The sequence below is a fragment of the Lithobates pipiens genome, unplaced genomic scaffold (genome assembly GCF_037356315.1).
Source record: "Lithobates pipiens isolate NorthernLeopardFrog02 unplaced genomic scaffold, aLitPip1_a1.2 Scaffold_18, whole genome shotgun sequence".
Lineage (NCBI taxonomy): Eukaryota > Metazoa > Chordata > Amphibia > Anura > Ranidae > Lithobates > Lithobates pipiens.
In genome coordinates this window covers 574,102,181-574,119,993 of record NW_027507758.1, presented here as the reverse complement: position 1 = coordinate 574,119,993, position 17,813 = coordinate 574,102,181, and the positions used below count along the sequence as shown (strand labels likewise).

Sequence of the window (17,813 nt, the reverse complement as noted above, 5' to 3'; positions counted from 1 at the left end):
GCGATGGAACTCAACCTTCTATATGCTTGATAGGCTGCTCCAGCAGAAACGTGCAGTTAACGTCTACCTGTATGAACTCTGCGAAAGAAACGGTTCTGGGGAGCTGGGTTTTTTTTCACCGCGCCAGTGGCTGCTCATGCGCGACACATGCAGACTTCTGCGGCCATTTGAGGAGATCACCAAACTGGTCAGTCGCAGCCATGGCGCCATCAGTGACATGGTACCTTATGCCTTCTTTCTGGAGCGTGCATTGCGTCGTGTCATTGATCAGGCTGTGGAGGAGCAGGAGCGGGAAGATGAGGAAGTCGCAATGCTGGATGAATTCCCAGGGGGGGCTACTCTATCTGAGACAAGTCAACAACAGGAGTCTGATGAGGAGTCAGAGGAGGATGGTGCCGGGGCGGATGAGCAGGAGCAAGAAGAGCATGCTTTAAACCTTTCTGGGATCCCTGTTGTGCGAGGATGGGGAGAGGAGAATGAAGAGGACGACATTATCCTGGATGATGAGCAGGAGCCAGGCCACCACACCGCTTCCACTTTAGTGCAAATGGGGGCCTTCATGCTCCAGTGTTTTAATAGGGACCCCCGTATAAAAAGCATGAGGGTCAAGGACCAGTACTGGGTGGCAACGTACTTAGACCCCCGGTACAAACACAAAATGGCGGAAATGTTACCGCCGTCGCAGAGGGCTGTCAGAATGCAGCACTTCCAGGCCTTGCTTCGAGAAATGCTGCATTCTGCTTTTGCGTGCGCTGGCAGAGGAGCAATTCCCACTCCCAGAGAAGGATTTGCGGGTACCAATCCAACAGCGCCTGCAAGAAGAGGCCGGTTTGAAGATGTGTTGGTGACTTCGGATATGAGGTCATTCTTTCAGCCGACCCATCGACAGGTGTCATCCGGATCCAGCATCAGGGAACGCCTAGACCGTCAGGTGTCCGACTACATTGGGTTAACGGCCGATGTGGACGCTCTGAGGAGTGATGAACCCCTAGACTACTGGGTGGGCAGGCTTGACCTCTGGCCAGAGCTTGCCCAATTTGCAATCGAACTGTTGGCTTGCCCCTCATCCAGTGTCCTGTCCGAAAGGACGTTCAGCGCAGCAGGGGGGATTGTGACCGATAAGCGTACTCGCCTAGCTCACCACAGTGTTAACTACCTCACATTTCTAAAAATGAATGAGGCATGGATCTCGGAGGAATTCAACACATGTGATCAGTAGACCATGTATATGTCTATAAACAATTTTTGGAATCAAGCACACAGACCTTCTTAATTCATTTGGCTCACTTCCCTGACCCAAAAAAGCACACCGTACTATATGCCCCTACCCTCCTCTTTGAAGAGGTTGAGCGGTGTCATATTTCTACTGGGGCTGCTTATTATGAGGGGTTCCCACCATCCCTGTGCTGTGCTGACTTCCTCCTGGGTGTTCTTATTATGAGGGGCTCCCACCATCCCTGTGCTGTGCTGACTTCCTCCTGGGGGTTCTTATTATGAGGGGATCACACCATCCCTGTGCTGTGCTGACTTCCTCCTGGGGCTGCTTACGGTGCTGCTGTCAGCGCTGTATGTCACGGAGCTGCTGTCAGCGCTGTATGTCACGGAGCTGCTGTCAGCGCTGTATGTCACGGAGCTGCTGTCAGCGCTGTATGTCACGGAGCTGCTGTCAGCGCTGTATGTCACGGAGCTGCTGTCAGCGCTGTATGTCACGGAGCTGCTGTCAGCGCTGTATGTCACGGAGCTGCTGTCAGCGCTGTATGTCACGGAGCTGCTGTCAGCGCTGTATGTCACGGAGCTGCTGTCAGCGCTGTATGTCACGGAGCTGCTGTCAGCGCTGTATGTCACGGAGCTGCTGTCAGCGCTGTATGTCACGGTGCTGCTGTCAGCGCTGTATGTCACGGAGCTGCTGTCAGCGCTGTATGTCACGGAGCTGCTGTCAGTGCTGTATGTCACGGAGCTGCTGTCAGCGCTGTATGTCACGGAGCTGCTGTCAGCGCTGTATGTCACGGAGCTGCTGTCAGCGCTGTATGTCACGGTGCTGCTGTCAGCGCTGTATGTCACGGAGCTGCTGTCAGCGCTGTATGTCACGGAGCTGCTGTCAGCGCTGTATGTCACGGAGCTGCTGTCAGCGCTGTATGTCACGGAGCTGCTGTCAGCGCTGTATGTCACGGAGCTGCTGTCAGCGCTGTATGTCACGGTGCTGCTGTCAGCGCTGTATGTCACGGAGCTGCTGTCAGCGCTGTATGTCACGGAGCTGCTGTCAGTGCTGTATGTCACGGAGCTGCTGTCAGCGCTGTATGTCACGGAGCTGCTGTCAGCGCTGTATGTCACGGAGCTGCTGTCAGCGCTGTATGTCACGGTGCTGCTGTCAGCGCTGTATGTCACGGAGCTGCTGTCAGCGCTGTATGTCACGGAGCTGCTGTCAGCGCTGTATGTCACGGAGCTGCTGTCAGCGCTGTATGTCACGGAGCTGCTGTCAGCGCTGTATGTCACGGAGCTGCTGTCAGCGCTGTATGTCACGGTGCTGATGTCAGTGCTCTGTATTACGGTGCTGCTGTCAGTGCTCTGTATCTCCTGCACCCTCTTGTTTGCCTACCCTGGTCCCTGACCTTCCCTCTCCTCCATTGCCTTCATTAGCTCCATAGTCCTGAATTGTCAGAACAATTTCCCAAATAAAAAAAAAATGCTTGTAGTTATCGATCCCAAATTCACCTCATACATGTATTATGCTATTGTCCAGGTGGTGGGACTACGTGCTACCCCCTAATAATTACCCCGTGGCCGCAAATTCGACCTAAAGGTTTGCGAAATTCGCCTCCCATTGAAGTCAATGGAGCCCGCGGCGAACGGTCGTTTTCGCGAACGTTTGTGTCCGTTCGCGTTTCGCGTTCGCGAAACGTCCCGTCGGAAGTTCGTCCATCACTATTCCTCTGTTGCTGTCCACACAGCTCTGGTCACACCAGATACGTGACAGTGGCATTCTCTATACTGACTTCCACCAAATTGGCAGGAGGTATGGGATTATCAGAAAAGAAAAACGACTATTATGCCTCATTACTAGATCAAATAAAGTATTGGTTTTCCTCTTCAGAGGATAAACTATGGACAACTTTAGGACTTGATATGTATGCACTTTCTATGGCTAGCTACCTACTTAAAAAAATTAACATCCCCAAGCCACCCTGATAGCATGGAAACACATCCTGTCCAAAACTAAAAGTTGGAACAATAATGATATGTTACGATTGCCTGTAAAAATACTAGACTAGTAAAATCCACATTTCATCAAAAGAATGGATTACACATGCCTTAGCAATATAAGAAGTTAGTATCAGGTAAAACTGAAAAATGTTGTAGACTAACGAACTTCATCCCCCATAACAGTATAATGATCCTTACAGCTATTTGGCAATATCTAACTAATCATAAAGACCAGAGGAAAAGGGGTATTTCTTATTCTACGACCTTCTTTGTACATACCACACAGAAATCAAAAATCCCCACATACTTAAATGGGAAAAAGATTTATCGCAGGTGTTCACAGGAGACCAATGGAGGAAAGCAATCTTAATATTCAGGAAAGCTTCCTCTTGCACAGATCACTGGGATAACTCACAAAAAAATCCTAAATTTATGGTATTTGACTCTGAACAGGTTATCAAAAATGTATCCCTTCTTTTCACTGTTACATTAGAGGTGCAATGAACAAATTGGAAACCTACACCCTACCCTATGGAGTTGTAAAAATGTACATAGTTTCTGGAAAGCTGTCTCAACATTTATAGCGGATCTCACTGGTAACTTGATTGATCTCACTCCTGCCATGGCACTATTAGGAATATCCTTGAAATCTACCATCTAATGTTTAGAACAAAAGTAGCCCATATACTCTTAGCAGATAGAATTACAATATCTAGTTCATGGAAATCCTCTGATGTTCTGAACTTATCCAATGTTATTATTAGACTATTATTAGACTGAATATCCAAGCACAAAATGAGCGGATGTTGGCATACACAAATGATTCTACGTCTAAACTATAAAAAAAAAAAAAATGGCAAGCTTGGGTGGACCACCCTAGAGCTTCTAATTATCTAAAAAACTGTAACTTCTAGTTTTATAATAATAAAAAAATACCTCAAATTAAAGTTTAAGAAGAAATGATATCTTCCATATTGAATATAATAGCGTGGTAACTGATCTACGCTTACAGCTTGAACCAAATTCGGGTAGGCAAGACCTGTTATTTTGAGCTTGATATCATCTTGTTAACTGATTACCTTTATACTTTTGTTAATTACCTTTGGATATACATATTTCTCTAATGTATGATAATAAGGAACTATGTTGATGTATTGCTTACTGTCATGAGCGGATGCTCTTGTTGTTGAAATATATATAAAAAAAATAAAAACAGAGAGAATGTGCTATCCCTAGTGTAAAATTCTTTAGAATAATACCGGTCCCTGCAGCATTCCTTTTGCTGGAACAATAGGTTAGTCTGCATTTCATCAGAACAATCTTGTTTTCTGGGATCTCAGTTCACTCTAGAAAAATGTAAGAATAGTGTACAGGCAACTTTGGGAATGGCAACATGCTGTCAAGCCATCCTGTGACATTATATGCTACATTGACCATATGACTTGATGAATGCACTGTGTCATGTGCCATGTGCCATTTGGTTTTGGGTACTCTATCAGACCACAATGGGTTCAGGGTAGAATTGTGAGCTACGTGAATTACAGTAATGGTATATTTGTGAAAATATTGTTTTGCATATCTGTTGTCAAATACAGTATATTACCTGCTGAAAAGGGCATGAAAGCCTCCTTCTTCACAAATGCCCCCTGTGAATCAAGGAAATGTTCCGGATAGAACGACTCTGGTCTTTCAAACTGGGTTTTATCATATAATACAGATTCTAGAAGAGGAACAATGTACGTTCCCTAAAAAAAATATGAAAATAAAAATATTTTACAATTCCATTGGAATATTGTACCTTCAAATTGTTCGGGTTTCTTTTTTTTTTTATTATTTTTAAATTGGGATTTAATGCCATGCAATGGTAGGGGTTAATTGTTGGAGATAGCAAAAAGAATTTTCAGCAATGCAGCCATCTCTGTCTCCATCCTCCCGCTCAGACAGTGAATCAGCATCATCAACTCTCTCCAGTGAACATAGAAATAATACAGGAAGAAGCAAACTGATCTTACTGACTGATGGAGGTGTCTGCATCACTAGAATGGCTGACCAAAACCAATAATTCTTCGGCAAATAATACATTAAACCGCACATCAACAATGAAATTAGAGTGTATTTAATATTACAAACAATTGTAATATCTAATTTAATATTGTAGCTTAACAGTGCTTAGATGTGGTTGCTGCATTCGTTTTCTTTTTAACATGTTTACAACATGTTTGGCAAATACAGAATGTACCTGTTGATCTTGCCAGAAATGCAGTGCCCTTGTCTCAGGCAGACACGTTTTAACTCCATCCTGTGGGACTAACATGGCTCCCTGCACAGATACAGGGGAGAAATGAATGTAGATAAGAATAGAACTGTGTTATTTGTAGGATCACCAGGTAAAAATAAAAGGAAAAAAGCCACAAAAGAAGAAAAAAAATGCAGCCACAACATTTAAGGACTGGAAAGGTGCAATATATAACATTTTGGGGGGTTTAGATAAGCTGGATCCCTACAATGTGCACCAGTAAAGCAAAAAATTACCTTTGGTAGATGGTAACCCCGAAAGGTTATATCTCTTGTAGTTTCTCGGGGAAGATTCATAGGTAAGATATTGGCAAATCTCTGTGTCTCATGAATGACTGCATTTGTGTAGGGCATGTCCTTACGATGATCAATCCGTGACTGAGCCAGTCCAATGACTCTATCAATTTCCTCATGTACTCGCTCTAAAGAAAATATTAAGAACATAAAACACATGAATGAAATGTTTATATAATAATAATGATGACTGAATTATATCTATAGCCATTTATAGGTGTGGTATAATAACCCACCGGCTCACCAAGAAGGTGGACCACCTGGCAGATTCATTCTCACTATCTGTCCTGGTGGCCTTTGTCATCAAGAAAGCAGGAAATTAAGAATCCAAAATTTTACAGTTGTCACCATAAAAATATATTTTGGGGGGAGGGGGGATCTTCCAATGGGAACAATTGTTTTTATGACAAATGATCTCCTATAATCCTAGAATATGATGGAGCTGATGCGGTTTGTGAAAATTGTGCTGTTTTATAAGACCTCATACCAGTGGTGTATTTAGGTTTTGTGCTGCCTTAGGCCTGACTAAAACCATGCACCCCTAATTTAAATATGACCCACCTCTTCTTGTCAAGGCCACACCCCTTTCAGTTTAAGTCTTACCCTGTCATCTGTAAACCACACCCCTTCCCTTTTAGGCTCCATTTTTTAATCTTAGAGTTTCACCTCTTCCTCTCTCTACATTAAAAGTGGGTACCAAGTGTAGCCTCATGACTGCCCTTCAATGCAGCCTCATCAGTACCCATCAATGCAGCTTCATCAGTACCCATCAATGCAGCCTCACCAGTACCCATCAATGCAGCCTCACCAGTACCCATCAATGCAGCCTCACCAGTACCCATCAAGGCAGCCTCACCAGTGCCCATCAATGTAGTCTCACCGTTGCCCATCAGCGCAGCCTCACCGGTGCCCATCAATGCAGCCTCACCGGTGCAGGTTATCAGTGGCCATCAGTGCGGCCTCATCAGTGCCCATAACTGTAGCACATCAGTGCTGCCTTATCAGTGCCTGAAAAATGGCTCCCCTGCAGTCTCAGTGTGAAAGCCAGAGTGCTTTCACACTGAGGCGATGCTCTGTCAGGACGTTAACAAAAACTCCTGCAAGCAGCATCTTTGGAACGGTGAAGAAGCGGTGTATACACTGCTCCTTCACCGCTTCTGCCCATTGGAATGAATGGGCAAGGTCGCCGAAACGACAGCAAAGCGCCGCTGCAGCGGTGCTTTTCGGGTCATTTTAACCCTTTTTCGGCCACTAGCAGGGGTTAAAAGTACCACCGCTAGCGGCTGAAACCCGCACAAAAACAACAGTAAAGCAGAGCTAAAAATAGCGTCACTTTACCGCCGATGCCCCAGTGTGAAAGGGGTCTTAGTGAAAGTTCATGTACTCCAAAGTTTGCAGTACATGAACTTTCACTGGAGGTGGACTGTTTAATGAGTTTGTAGCATGGATCACTTTATTGCAATATCATGATCTCTATATTCTTTTCCATATTGAGTACAGATTGGCTGCTTGGCACATGCACATGCAGCCAATCTGTGCTCAATATGAAAATCAATATACAGATCATGATATTGCAATAAAGTGATCTCTTGCACGTGCACATTACAAGAGTAATAGTAATTTACTACATTTTACCTGCTGTCCTGGCTAGGGGGTTACCCTCTTGCTTCTCTCTCCTCCTCCTGTCATCAGACAGACCCCACGATACAGTGAAAGCCGAATGGAGGAGGGTATAAGGCAGAGCTTTAGGTTCCGCCTCCACTTGGCCAATTACATGCAGTCAGTCACCGGCATGAGTTGCTCCCCCCACCAAGCATTCCATCACACCAAAATACCGATACAGCAAGCCGGCCACCGGCGCCTGCATTTGTGCAGGTGAAGACCGTGGGATCTGGGACTCGGGAAGGCAGATGGGGGCTGCTTTTTTGCCAACCCCCCCCCCCGAAAAGTGCCACCTTGGGGCTTGGACCTTGTCGGCCTAGGTCTAAATACAGCACTGCCTCATACAGCACAGGAATCTCCCAAGCATGTAGGTTAAAGAAGGGGTCATCAACCCCCGGGCCGTGGCCCACTGCCAGGCCATGGCCTGTTTGCAGCCAGGCTACAAAGGCTGCTCTGTCTGATGTTATCTCTCACTGCCCATCCACAACACCGCTCTTCTGTGTTCTCAGAGGGCCTCCTATAATGCTGGGTGTGAGACGGGGAGCAGAGAGATGAGATCATCTCTCACCACCTGCATCACTGCTCTTCCACCCACACAGCATGGCAGAACACAGTTACACTGGTGGAGGTGAAGCAGGGGAGTAGAGAGATGAGATAATTTCTCACCGCCCGCCCCCCATCACCGCTATTCTCCCTCACTACTACCAACTACTCCAGGCTTGCCTGTGAACAAATACGCACACATGTGCTGCCACCACTGCAGTGACAACCTTTATGTCATGGCAGGTGACAATCCACATCTGGTGGCAGGTGACAAGCTGCATCTGATGGTAGGCAACGTGGCAAGTGACAAACTGCATCTGGTGGCAGGCGACGTGGAAAGTGACAAACTGCATCTGGTGGCAGGCGACATGGCAAGTGACAAGCTGCATCTGAAGGCAGGTGACGTAGCAAGTGACAAGCTGCATCTTAAGGCAGGCGACGTGGCAAGGAACAAAACGCATCTGGTGGCAGGCGACATAGCAAGTGACAAGCTGCATCTGGTGGCAGGCAACGTGGCAATCCACATCTGGTGGCAGGTGACGTGGCAAGTGACAATACGCATCTGGTGGCAGGTGACGTGGCAAGTGACAATACGCATCTGGCGGCCGGCGACCTAGAAAGTGACACTCTGAATCTGGTGGCACATTCTGAATTATGGTGAGTTGAACTATTTTATCCTATATTGTAATGTAATAATAGAAATAATGCACTTCAATTATCTTTATCAACCATGGTGCCGTGATAATTGAAGCGCTAACACCAGCTATTGCCCCGATAAATTGCCTGTGAAAAGCCGCATAATCCCCTGGGCCTTGGCAAAATTTTCTTCCACAACATCAGTCCCTGGTGCCAAAAAGGTTGGGGACCACTGGTTTAAAGGATTTATGTTTTTCTCATGTTGCTCTTAAAGCTGCACTAAAGGGACCCGCTTTCTGCTCTATAGTATCTTTTTAAATTTGTTTGTTTTGTTAAATTTTCCCATCATAATGTCCAGCTCCCCATGCCCCTTTTGACAATAGCTTACATACTAGCCTTGATAATGGCCCGATTTTAGCGTCAAGATTCATTCCCTCAAAGACTTCAGTAGGGTTCAATGCTAAGTTAGAGTTTTGGGGATTTTAAGCAGAATTCAATGAAACCTCTTCAAATTGAACTTGGGCAGATTCACTCATCCTTATTAAAAATAATAACCCTCACAATGAATACTTACTTTGAATTTCAGGGTATTGTATCATATATATGAGGGCCCAGTGGATGGTGGCCGAGGTGGTTTCAGTCCCAGCCATAAATAAAGTTGTCACTGTGCTCAGCAAATTCATTTCATGGAAATATGTATCAGGATCCAATTTTTCCTAAGTAAGAAACAGTAACAAATGATAATAATAATAAGGAAAACATATTTAAAGATAAGGTGCAATGTAGAAAAATAATTAAATGTAACTACCCTCCCTCTTTATATTAGCCAAGATAATATTTGTATACAAATTATAGTAATAGTTGGTAGTGTTTGTGTCCTCCTGAAATTTTAGCATCCTCTTCATCATGGAGAATAAATTATCTAAATTTGCATAGTCCAATTGTAGGCAGGTACAGTCTGTATATTCATCCAGCCTGAGGCCATAGTACCACTTCTCCAGGTGAAAAGGAGTTTGATAAGGGGAATTGTCTCTCCTTGTGGGCCCCAGCAACCATATTGGTAAATTGTCAGATTGGACAATGTGGAATTCCTGCAAGATCTGCAGCAGCCATCTTGATAGGGGTTCTGATGTACGGGATGCCCCATTTCATTTGGGAGCATATGTGAGGATAGGGACAAAATCCCACTGGCTAAGGTCATGATTAATTGAGCAGAGAGAAGTTCTGGATGAGAAGGATTGATCAGAGCCATCCTGCTGGGTATATTACACTCCAGTACCAGGAGGGTTGGATAGCCTGATACAGCAGGGAGCTGTGTCACCCATCACATTGTACAATATTACCACCCCTCCTATGGAAGCACTCCTCCAGTACTTGTAATTGTGGATCGATCCATGCAAACTGGGCATTCTTTTACAACAATTCTATTGCACCTCTGTCATCAGTGCATTACTATTAGACCCCTTTCACACTGGGGCGTTTTTCAAGCGCTTTAGCGTTAAAAAAGCGCCTGTAAAGCGCTTGAAAGAAGCCTCATCTGCAGTCCCAATGTGAAATGTCAGCGCCCGAAAAACGCTCGTAAAGCGCCGCTTAAACTAGCAGCGCTTTACCAGCGTTTTTTGAGCATTAATGGGGCGCTTTTAACCCCTGCTAGTGGTCAAATAAAGGGTTAAAAGTGCCCACAAAACGCTGCTGCCAGTAGTGTTTTTCAGGCATTTTTCGGGCGTTTTACAAGCGCTTCCCATTGATTTCAATGGGAAGGGGCGTTTTAGGAGCGTTGAATTCACTGCTCCAAAAGCGCTGCAAAGAAGCTGCTTGCAGGACTTTTTTTGACGCTCTGCCAGCGCAGCGCCTCAGTGTGAAAGCACTCGGGCTTTTACATTGGGATTGCAGTTGCAGCTTCTTTCAGGCGCTTTTTTTAACGCTAAAGCGCCTGAAAACCGCCCCAGTGTGAAAGGGATCTTGGTGTGAAAGCACTCGGGATTTTACATTGGGATTGCAGTTCCAGCTTCTTTCAGGCGCTTTTTTTAACGCTAAAGCGCATGAAAAACGCCTGAAAAACGCCCCAGTGTGAAAGGGGTCTTACTGTTTCTAAACCTTATCAACCTAATACAAAACAAATTCACTGTCCAGGTGACTTTGTGGTGAATTCTCTTGAGTTGGGCACACTTTTCCTAGGCCCTGCCTACACAAAGGTTAATACAATTACTCCACTCTACACTCTGAAAAACACTTTTTTGTTTGTTTCTAAGTTGAAGACACTTTTGCCAGGAAAGAATGTGATGGAACATTTTCCAAATATGTACAAGTGACAGCAATAAAAATCCAACCAAGAACTGAGACCTTCCCCATCCTATTTAAAACAAGATAAAAATGTTGCCCGATGATGGGCTTTAAATTTGAGTATTTGACATTAGAAGTTCATTACTTATTTTTACCTGTTCTTGCTTGACAAGGAATGCATCAATAAACCCTCTCTGGTCATCTCTATCCAGTCCTTTCAGGTGCTCCAGAAACTCTGACTTCAAAAAGTTGTGTATATCTTTTATATTCTGCATCACCTGGCTGTGTGCTCCACACAGATAATAGAAAATAGGGAAGAAATTGTAGATCTAAGAACAAGACAAAATTGTATGAATGTTGGGACCTTGGTTTTTTGCAGTATGTGTTACAATGTTTTTGTGATGCGGATGGACGGAGAATTAAGGGTGAAAACAACCTCAGTTTTCCTTCTCACCTTAGTATTCAAAGCTCAGGTCATTTACTGTGACATAAAGTAACGGTGCTTGAACTGAAGCAAAACTGCATTCAGGTGTGTGTTGGACTGGCTATAAGGGGAGGTTGGAGGCCAGTATTTTCTAGGCATGTGTTAGATCAGCTAAAAAGTAGTATTAGAGCACAGATTAACGCTAAATTATATCACTGCAGCTCAAGGTGGGATGTGTAAGGTATTTCGCACTGACTGTTGTATATACATTTCTGATAATGAGGACATTATTAAAGGACATCTTGCAAAGATACAGTGCAGAATACCCTTTAGAATACCCTTTGGTGTTGAAAAGAGAGCTGTTCACTGAAGGTGGCATGACATGGTCATGGTTCCCTTCCTGGACAGGATGGGGAATTGAAGCAATGATAAGAATAAATAATTACACTAGAATTGTAGATGAGATTGTTAACCTTACTACCACTGATATAGGTTTATTAAGTGAAGAAATGGCTCAGCTTAAATAAAGTAGTGTTAGAGCACAGATTAACGCTAAATTATCTCACTGCAGCTCAAGGCAAGATGTGATAAGATATTTCGCACTGACTGTTGTATATACATTTCTGATAATGAGCACATTATTAAAAGGACATCTTGCTAAGATAAGAAAACTACAGAATAATGCCAGATATTGCTAAAGATGGATGGAACCCCTTTAAGGGATTAGGAGGTTTTGGTGACTTTTTATATGGCATAGCAACATGGTTACAGAAACTAGGCGTTTACATTGTGATGTTCTTAATTCTCATATTTGTTATTTACTTCCTCATCAGGCTATCCCTCTGTGTGACTACACACTGTACCAACAAATGGTCCACCAGCCCTGATGAACCCATTATTGCGAGAAAGCTAGGATAGAGCTGAACTGGACACTGTCTATCTGTGCCAATGTAACAGGAGTTACCAGCAATCAGCTGTATGTAACTTGGAGAAAAATAGTGTCAAATAAACAAATGGAGGGAAATGACATGGACATTCACTGCACTGTTCATTTAAAGCGGGGTTCCACCCTAAAGTGGAACTTCCACTCATCGGAACCCTCCTCCCCTCCAGTATCACAGTTGGCACCTTTCAGGGGGGGGGGGGGGTGCAGATACCTGTCTAAGGTATTTGCACCCACTTCCGGGCATAGACTCCCACGGGAGTATATGCTTCTTCCTGTCCCAGCGCGCTGTCTGCTGGGACACACACGGGTCCCAGAGATAGCGCGGATCATTCCCATTGCGCTGCCTGACTCGCGAATGCGCAGTAGGGAACCGGGAAGTGAAGCCGCAATGCTTCACTTCCTGATTCCCTCACCGAGAATGGCAGCGGCAGCAGCCGAGAGCCGAGCGATCGATCGGCCTCGGCTGCTGACATCGCTGGACCCTGGGACCGGTGAATGTCCATTTATTAAAAGCCAGCGGTTGTAGTATTTATAGCTGCTGGCTTTTAATATTTTTTTTCCAATGGACTCCCTCTTTAAGCACAAGAGACTCCATTTTGTTCTCACTGTTGAAATGTGTTCTGTAACCTCCACCTGACACACAGACACAACTTCTGATAGAAGCTCTCTACTCCCCCCTCCCCTCTCAAGGTTTTAATTTTGCAATTGTTCTATTTGCTAGCTTTTAATAAAATATTTCTATTTGTTTGTTTTTAATAACATCTCACACCACCCTTTCTTATCTATGTACAAAATAATATGTAATAATACATTTTGACACTGAACAGACATTTTAAACACATTGATTGCGTCCTGTGAATCTGTTCCTACAGCTGTCAGCTGTTGTTAAGCATGCTCAAGCAGCCTGTGTTCAGAATGGTTACCTATCTGCATTATCATTATTAATCAGCCCAGTGAATCAGTAAGGAACATGTCCTAGTGGTCCGAGCTAGGGAGGTCATTAATAATTGGGACCAGCCTTTAAGGAAAGTTCTATCTTCTGGGTGTTTACCAAGGGTATTGTGTGTTGAAGGAGTGTCCTTCTTCATCAACACACAAAAAGTACTTTGTACTTGAGGAAACACCTTTTGGATTTTCCCTATTTAAAATGGACCTGAACTTAAAAGTGAGTGTAGCCAGGTGCTTGGCCAGAGACAGAGGGTGATTTAGGACACGACTGGACTTCAGACTGAATGGGTTAACACTGCCTCACCTCCATCCACCAGGGGAAGGTGACAAACAGAAGGAGCTCGGGAGACTAGATGGTTTGCATCATTGAATCATGGGAGATCTGAAAGTTTCTGAAATTAAACTTTACTATGGCAGCTAATAAACTATTGGACTATAATTTACAATGCAAACTGAGTATAAAGATGTTGAGAGCTGTATTTTCACATGAATACAAGGGATTTTCTCTATGCTGTGGGGAGACTGAGGTGTGCACACTGCTGCTTCTGTATGCACATCAACCTGCTACAGGCCAGTATCCATGTGCTGAGGACTGGAGCTTCTCTAGGCAGATCCAGGAGTGACCTGACATCTGAACAGCGGGACCCCGTTTGCTGTATCACTGGGACTGGTCAGAGGACACTGCTGCCATTAACCTGTTGCTGCTAGCAGAAACTGAGCACATAGCTGACTATCTAAATAGTGGCATTATTTACTGCACGCAGATGTTCATGGGACTGTACTCATGTGTACCACCTGGACGCCAACGCTAGCCAGCTGAAGGGCTAAAGGCTAAAGAAGGTTGTACAGGCATACCCCGCTTTTAAGTACTCAATGGGGTTTATTTACTAAAGCTGGAAAGTGCAAAATCAGGCTCACTTCTGCATAGAAACCATTTAGCTTCCAGGTTTTATTACCAAAGCTTAATTGAACAAGCTGGGGTTAGAAGCTCATTGGTTTCTATGCAGACGTGAGCCTGATTTTGCACGTTCCAGCTTTAGTAAATAAACCCCATTGTGTACTTAGAAGTGGGGTATGCCATTGTGTACTTAAAAGTGGGGTATGCCTGTACACTGTTATACAAGCTGTACACCCACAACTTTACATTGCAGCAAAGTGTCATTTCTTCAGTGTTGTCACATGAAAAGATAGAATAAAATATTTACAAAAAATGTGAGGGGTGTACTCAGTATTGTGAGATACTGTACATACATACAGTGGGTATAGAAAATAATCATCCGCCTTTGAAATAATCACATTTTGTAAAATACTGTATGTATCGTCATATCAACACAAAATTGCCCATATTATATTACACCAGTTTTTATGTATTTTACCGCAATTGAGGGACTCCCAACAAGCCTCATGTTCTCACTGATAAGTCCAATGAGTCGACGTAAGATGGGATGTTGATAATCAAAGCGGTGCCCAAAGATGATTGATATAATTATATTTCCAATTGCAAAATTTGTTTTTAGGGTCAAGTCTTCTGGTTTGCCTATTATGACAGAAAAACAAATCTAGATCACCAATGCAGTCATGATACTACTTGAAATTTATTTTTGGCATCCCATTCCAAAACGGTGGGCATTTATATGAAATTTCCTTAAGCTTTTAAGAGTGTCTGAAGGAATTTGTGGCGATTCAGCCAAAAGACCATTTGTGAAGCCAGATGCTGATGTTTAATGTATTAAGGATGTGTCTCTTACATTCAGTTCCTATCCCCTTGCCACTGCTTCCCCTACCACCATTACCAGCGATTACCGGCTGTCAAAATGACAGCCGGTAATGTATTACTTATTAGGGGCAGATGTCAATACGTAGATGTATAAAATGTCACTTCTAAATAGTCTGCAACTGTCATTGAGTAAATATAATGTATTATCTCACTGTGAAAAAGGAAAAAATACTGCGCTCCTAACTAAATAATTATAAAAAAGTGGTAGTAGCAGCTACTATGTATGATACACACAAAAGAGTAAAGTATAAAGGAAGGTAGCTGCGCTGACAATGATACCCCTGTTATTGAATCAGAAGTAAATAAATAGGTAAATTAAATAAACAATCAGATGTGAAATACCACCAGCCGACGGTGTGCAAATAAATAGAAATTGTATTGTGAGTGATAATAAATTATAAAAATTGAATACAATAAATATATAATATATAAATCAAATATTAGTCCAAGTGATAAAATAAGTGGTTGTGATTAATTGCAATCTTCCGTCACCAATACGTTTTGACCACCATAAAAAATGGAAACTTATCAGAGGCAAGCATCAACCAACTTGCAAACAAACACCCCGGTAGGGTCCCCAATGAAAGATCCCGTATGGTAATTCAAAAGGCAGCAGGCCAGGAACACAAAGCCCCCAATGATTAACTGAAGAGACTTCCAGACATGAGACAATTGTCACCCAGAAATAAAACAAAAGGGACCTCCCATAGTGGTGGCTAGGACGTGCTGACGCGATCACGTTGGAATCCTGAGTGAACGGGCGCTCGCTTGCCGACCGGCATATACCCCATTTTCTTCCTATGTTTGTAAGGGCTTTTATCCATATTTATTAAAATAGTCTACCGGTTTTACACTATGGGAAGTCCCTTTTGTTTTATTTCTGGGTGACAATTGTCTCATGTGCAGGAGTCTCTTCGGTTGACCATTGGGGCCTTGGTTATTTCCTGGCCTGCTGCCTTTTGAATTACCATATGGGTTCTTTCATTGGGACCCTACCGTGGTGTTTGTTTGCAAGCTGGTTTATGCTTGCCTCTGCTAAGCGTGCATTCTTTATGGTGGTCAACACGTATTGGTGATGGAAGATTGCATGAATTTATCACAACCACTTATTTTATCACTTGGACTAATATTTGATTTGTATATTATATATTTATTGTATTCAATTTTTATAATTTATTATCACTCACGATACAGTTTCTATTTATTTGCACACCGTTGGCTGGTGGTATTTCACATCTGATTGTTTATTTAATTTACCTATTTATTTACTTCTGATTCAATAACAGGGGTGTCATTATATCACTGTATTTACTATTTTAGTCATATGTAGATTTGATGTGTAACCTTTGATGTGCGTATGGCATTAATTTAAGAAACCTTAAAAAAATCAAACAAAATGTTTTCCTATTTAGCCTGTAATTAACCCTAACCAGTCCTAAATAACTTTCTTCCTTTAACTTTTGTTGTTCTGATGATTTTTTTTACATTTATTTTACATAGTTACATATAGTTACATGGTAGGTGAGGTTGAAAATAAACACAAGTCCATCAAGTCCAACCTATGTGTGTGATTATATGTGAGTATTACATTGTATATCCATGTATGTTGCGGTCGTTCAGGTGCTTATCTAATAGTAAACTATCAATGCCCCCCCTAGATTTTTTGTTTTTAACATCAATATTTTTGTTTTTCATTTAATTTGATTGAATGAAAAAATTACAAACAAATTAAAAAATGTAAAACAAATAAAAAAAAATAAAAAAACACCACGTGCAGTATTCTTAAATTTACAAAATACCTTGCCATCATTTTTACTAGAAAAACAAATCACATTAGAGTCATCTTAAATATGACAAAATATTAAATAAACTGTATACTTATTTGTAGTAAAACCAGCCTCCAGCCGGGCAGGATATGCCCATAGCAAGAGATCTGTAAGAGGAGCGGGCCAGCAACTTTACTTTGATCCCAAACAGTATAAAGTCAGATGACTGAAATTCAATAATTGTCCATATTCTTGTGTTCCAATTGCTTATTGGGTTATGCTGTAGGATTTTCTCTCTGAGCCACTGAAGCAGAAAAATATGCTTAGTTTTTTACCCTTTTCTTTTAAACAACTGCTCTACTTGTAGAGATTGTATGTCCTTTATAACATTATTTATTTTGTATAAATGCAATCTTGGAATAATAAATATAAAATTGAATGCCTACAGCTCCAGTGATAGAAACCCAGCCCTAAATTTCAACCTTCTAGTAATTCGAGTTCCTTAGTAAAAAATCCACACTCTTCAACAATGCGATCCTCTATGGTCTTCTTCCCCATGCCAAAGTCCCGTAATTTTCTGAGTGTGAATCGTCTCATTATTCTCCAGTTCTCACCATGGCTGAATGGGACACCTGTGAAAGAATAAAGAATTCATCAGCTCTACATATCTGTTTTGCGCCCTGCGCAGATATGAGTAGGGCTGAATACTTGCAAGATGAAAACAGTGGGGATTTACTAAAACTGGTGCACATAGAAACTGGTGAGCTGTGCATAGCAACCAATCAGATTCTAGGTTTTATTGGCAAAGCTGAATTGAACAAGCTGAAGTTAGAAGCTGATTGACTACTATCTACAGCTGCACCAATTTCTGTATTGCCTTGTGTAGGCACCAGCTTTAGTAAATCCTCCCCAAAGTGTTTGCAATAAACACATTGCAAAAACACACATTAACACCCTCATTTTTAATTGGCACTCTAATGCACATGTACAGTACATTAAAAAAAATGTGGTCCATTGTGTTGTCACTTGCCAAATATA

The 17,813-nt window shown here is 42.8% G+C and overlaps 1 protein-coding gene across 1 annotated transcript in view; it reads right to left on the bottom strand.

Annotated features, from left to right (window-relative positions):
* The window catches only part of LOC143989044 (cytochrome P450 2K4-like), a 52,968-nt gene that overhangs the window by 21,576 nt on the left and 13,579 nt on the right, over positions 1-17,813 (bottom strand). Inside the window, exons 3-8 of the mRNA XM_077489047.1 lie at positions 17,258-17,407; positions 14,609-14,769; positions 11,070-11,243; positions 9,206-9,347; positions 5,734-5,918; positions 4,805-4,946 (exon numbers count right to left, since the gene is read on the bottom strand). Coding sequence (XP_077345173.1) covers positions 4,805-4,946; positions 5,734-5,918; positions 9,206-9,347; positions 11,070-11,243; positions 14,609-14,769; positions 17,258-17,407 — 954 coding nt within the window. The remainder of the gene's footprint in view (positions 1-4,804; positions 4,947-5,733; positions 5,919-9,205; positions 9,348-11,069; positions 11,244-14,608; positions 14,770-17,257; positions 17,408-17,813) is intronic.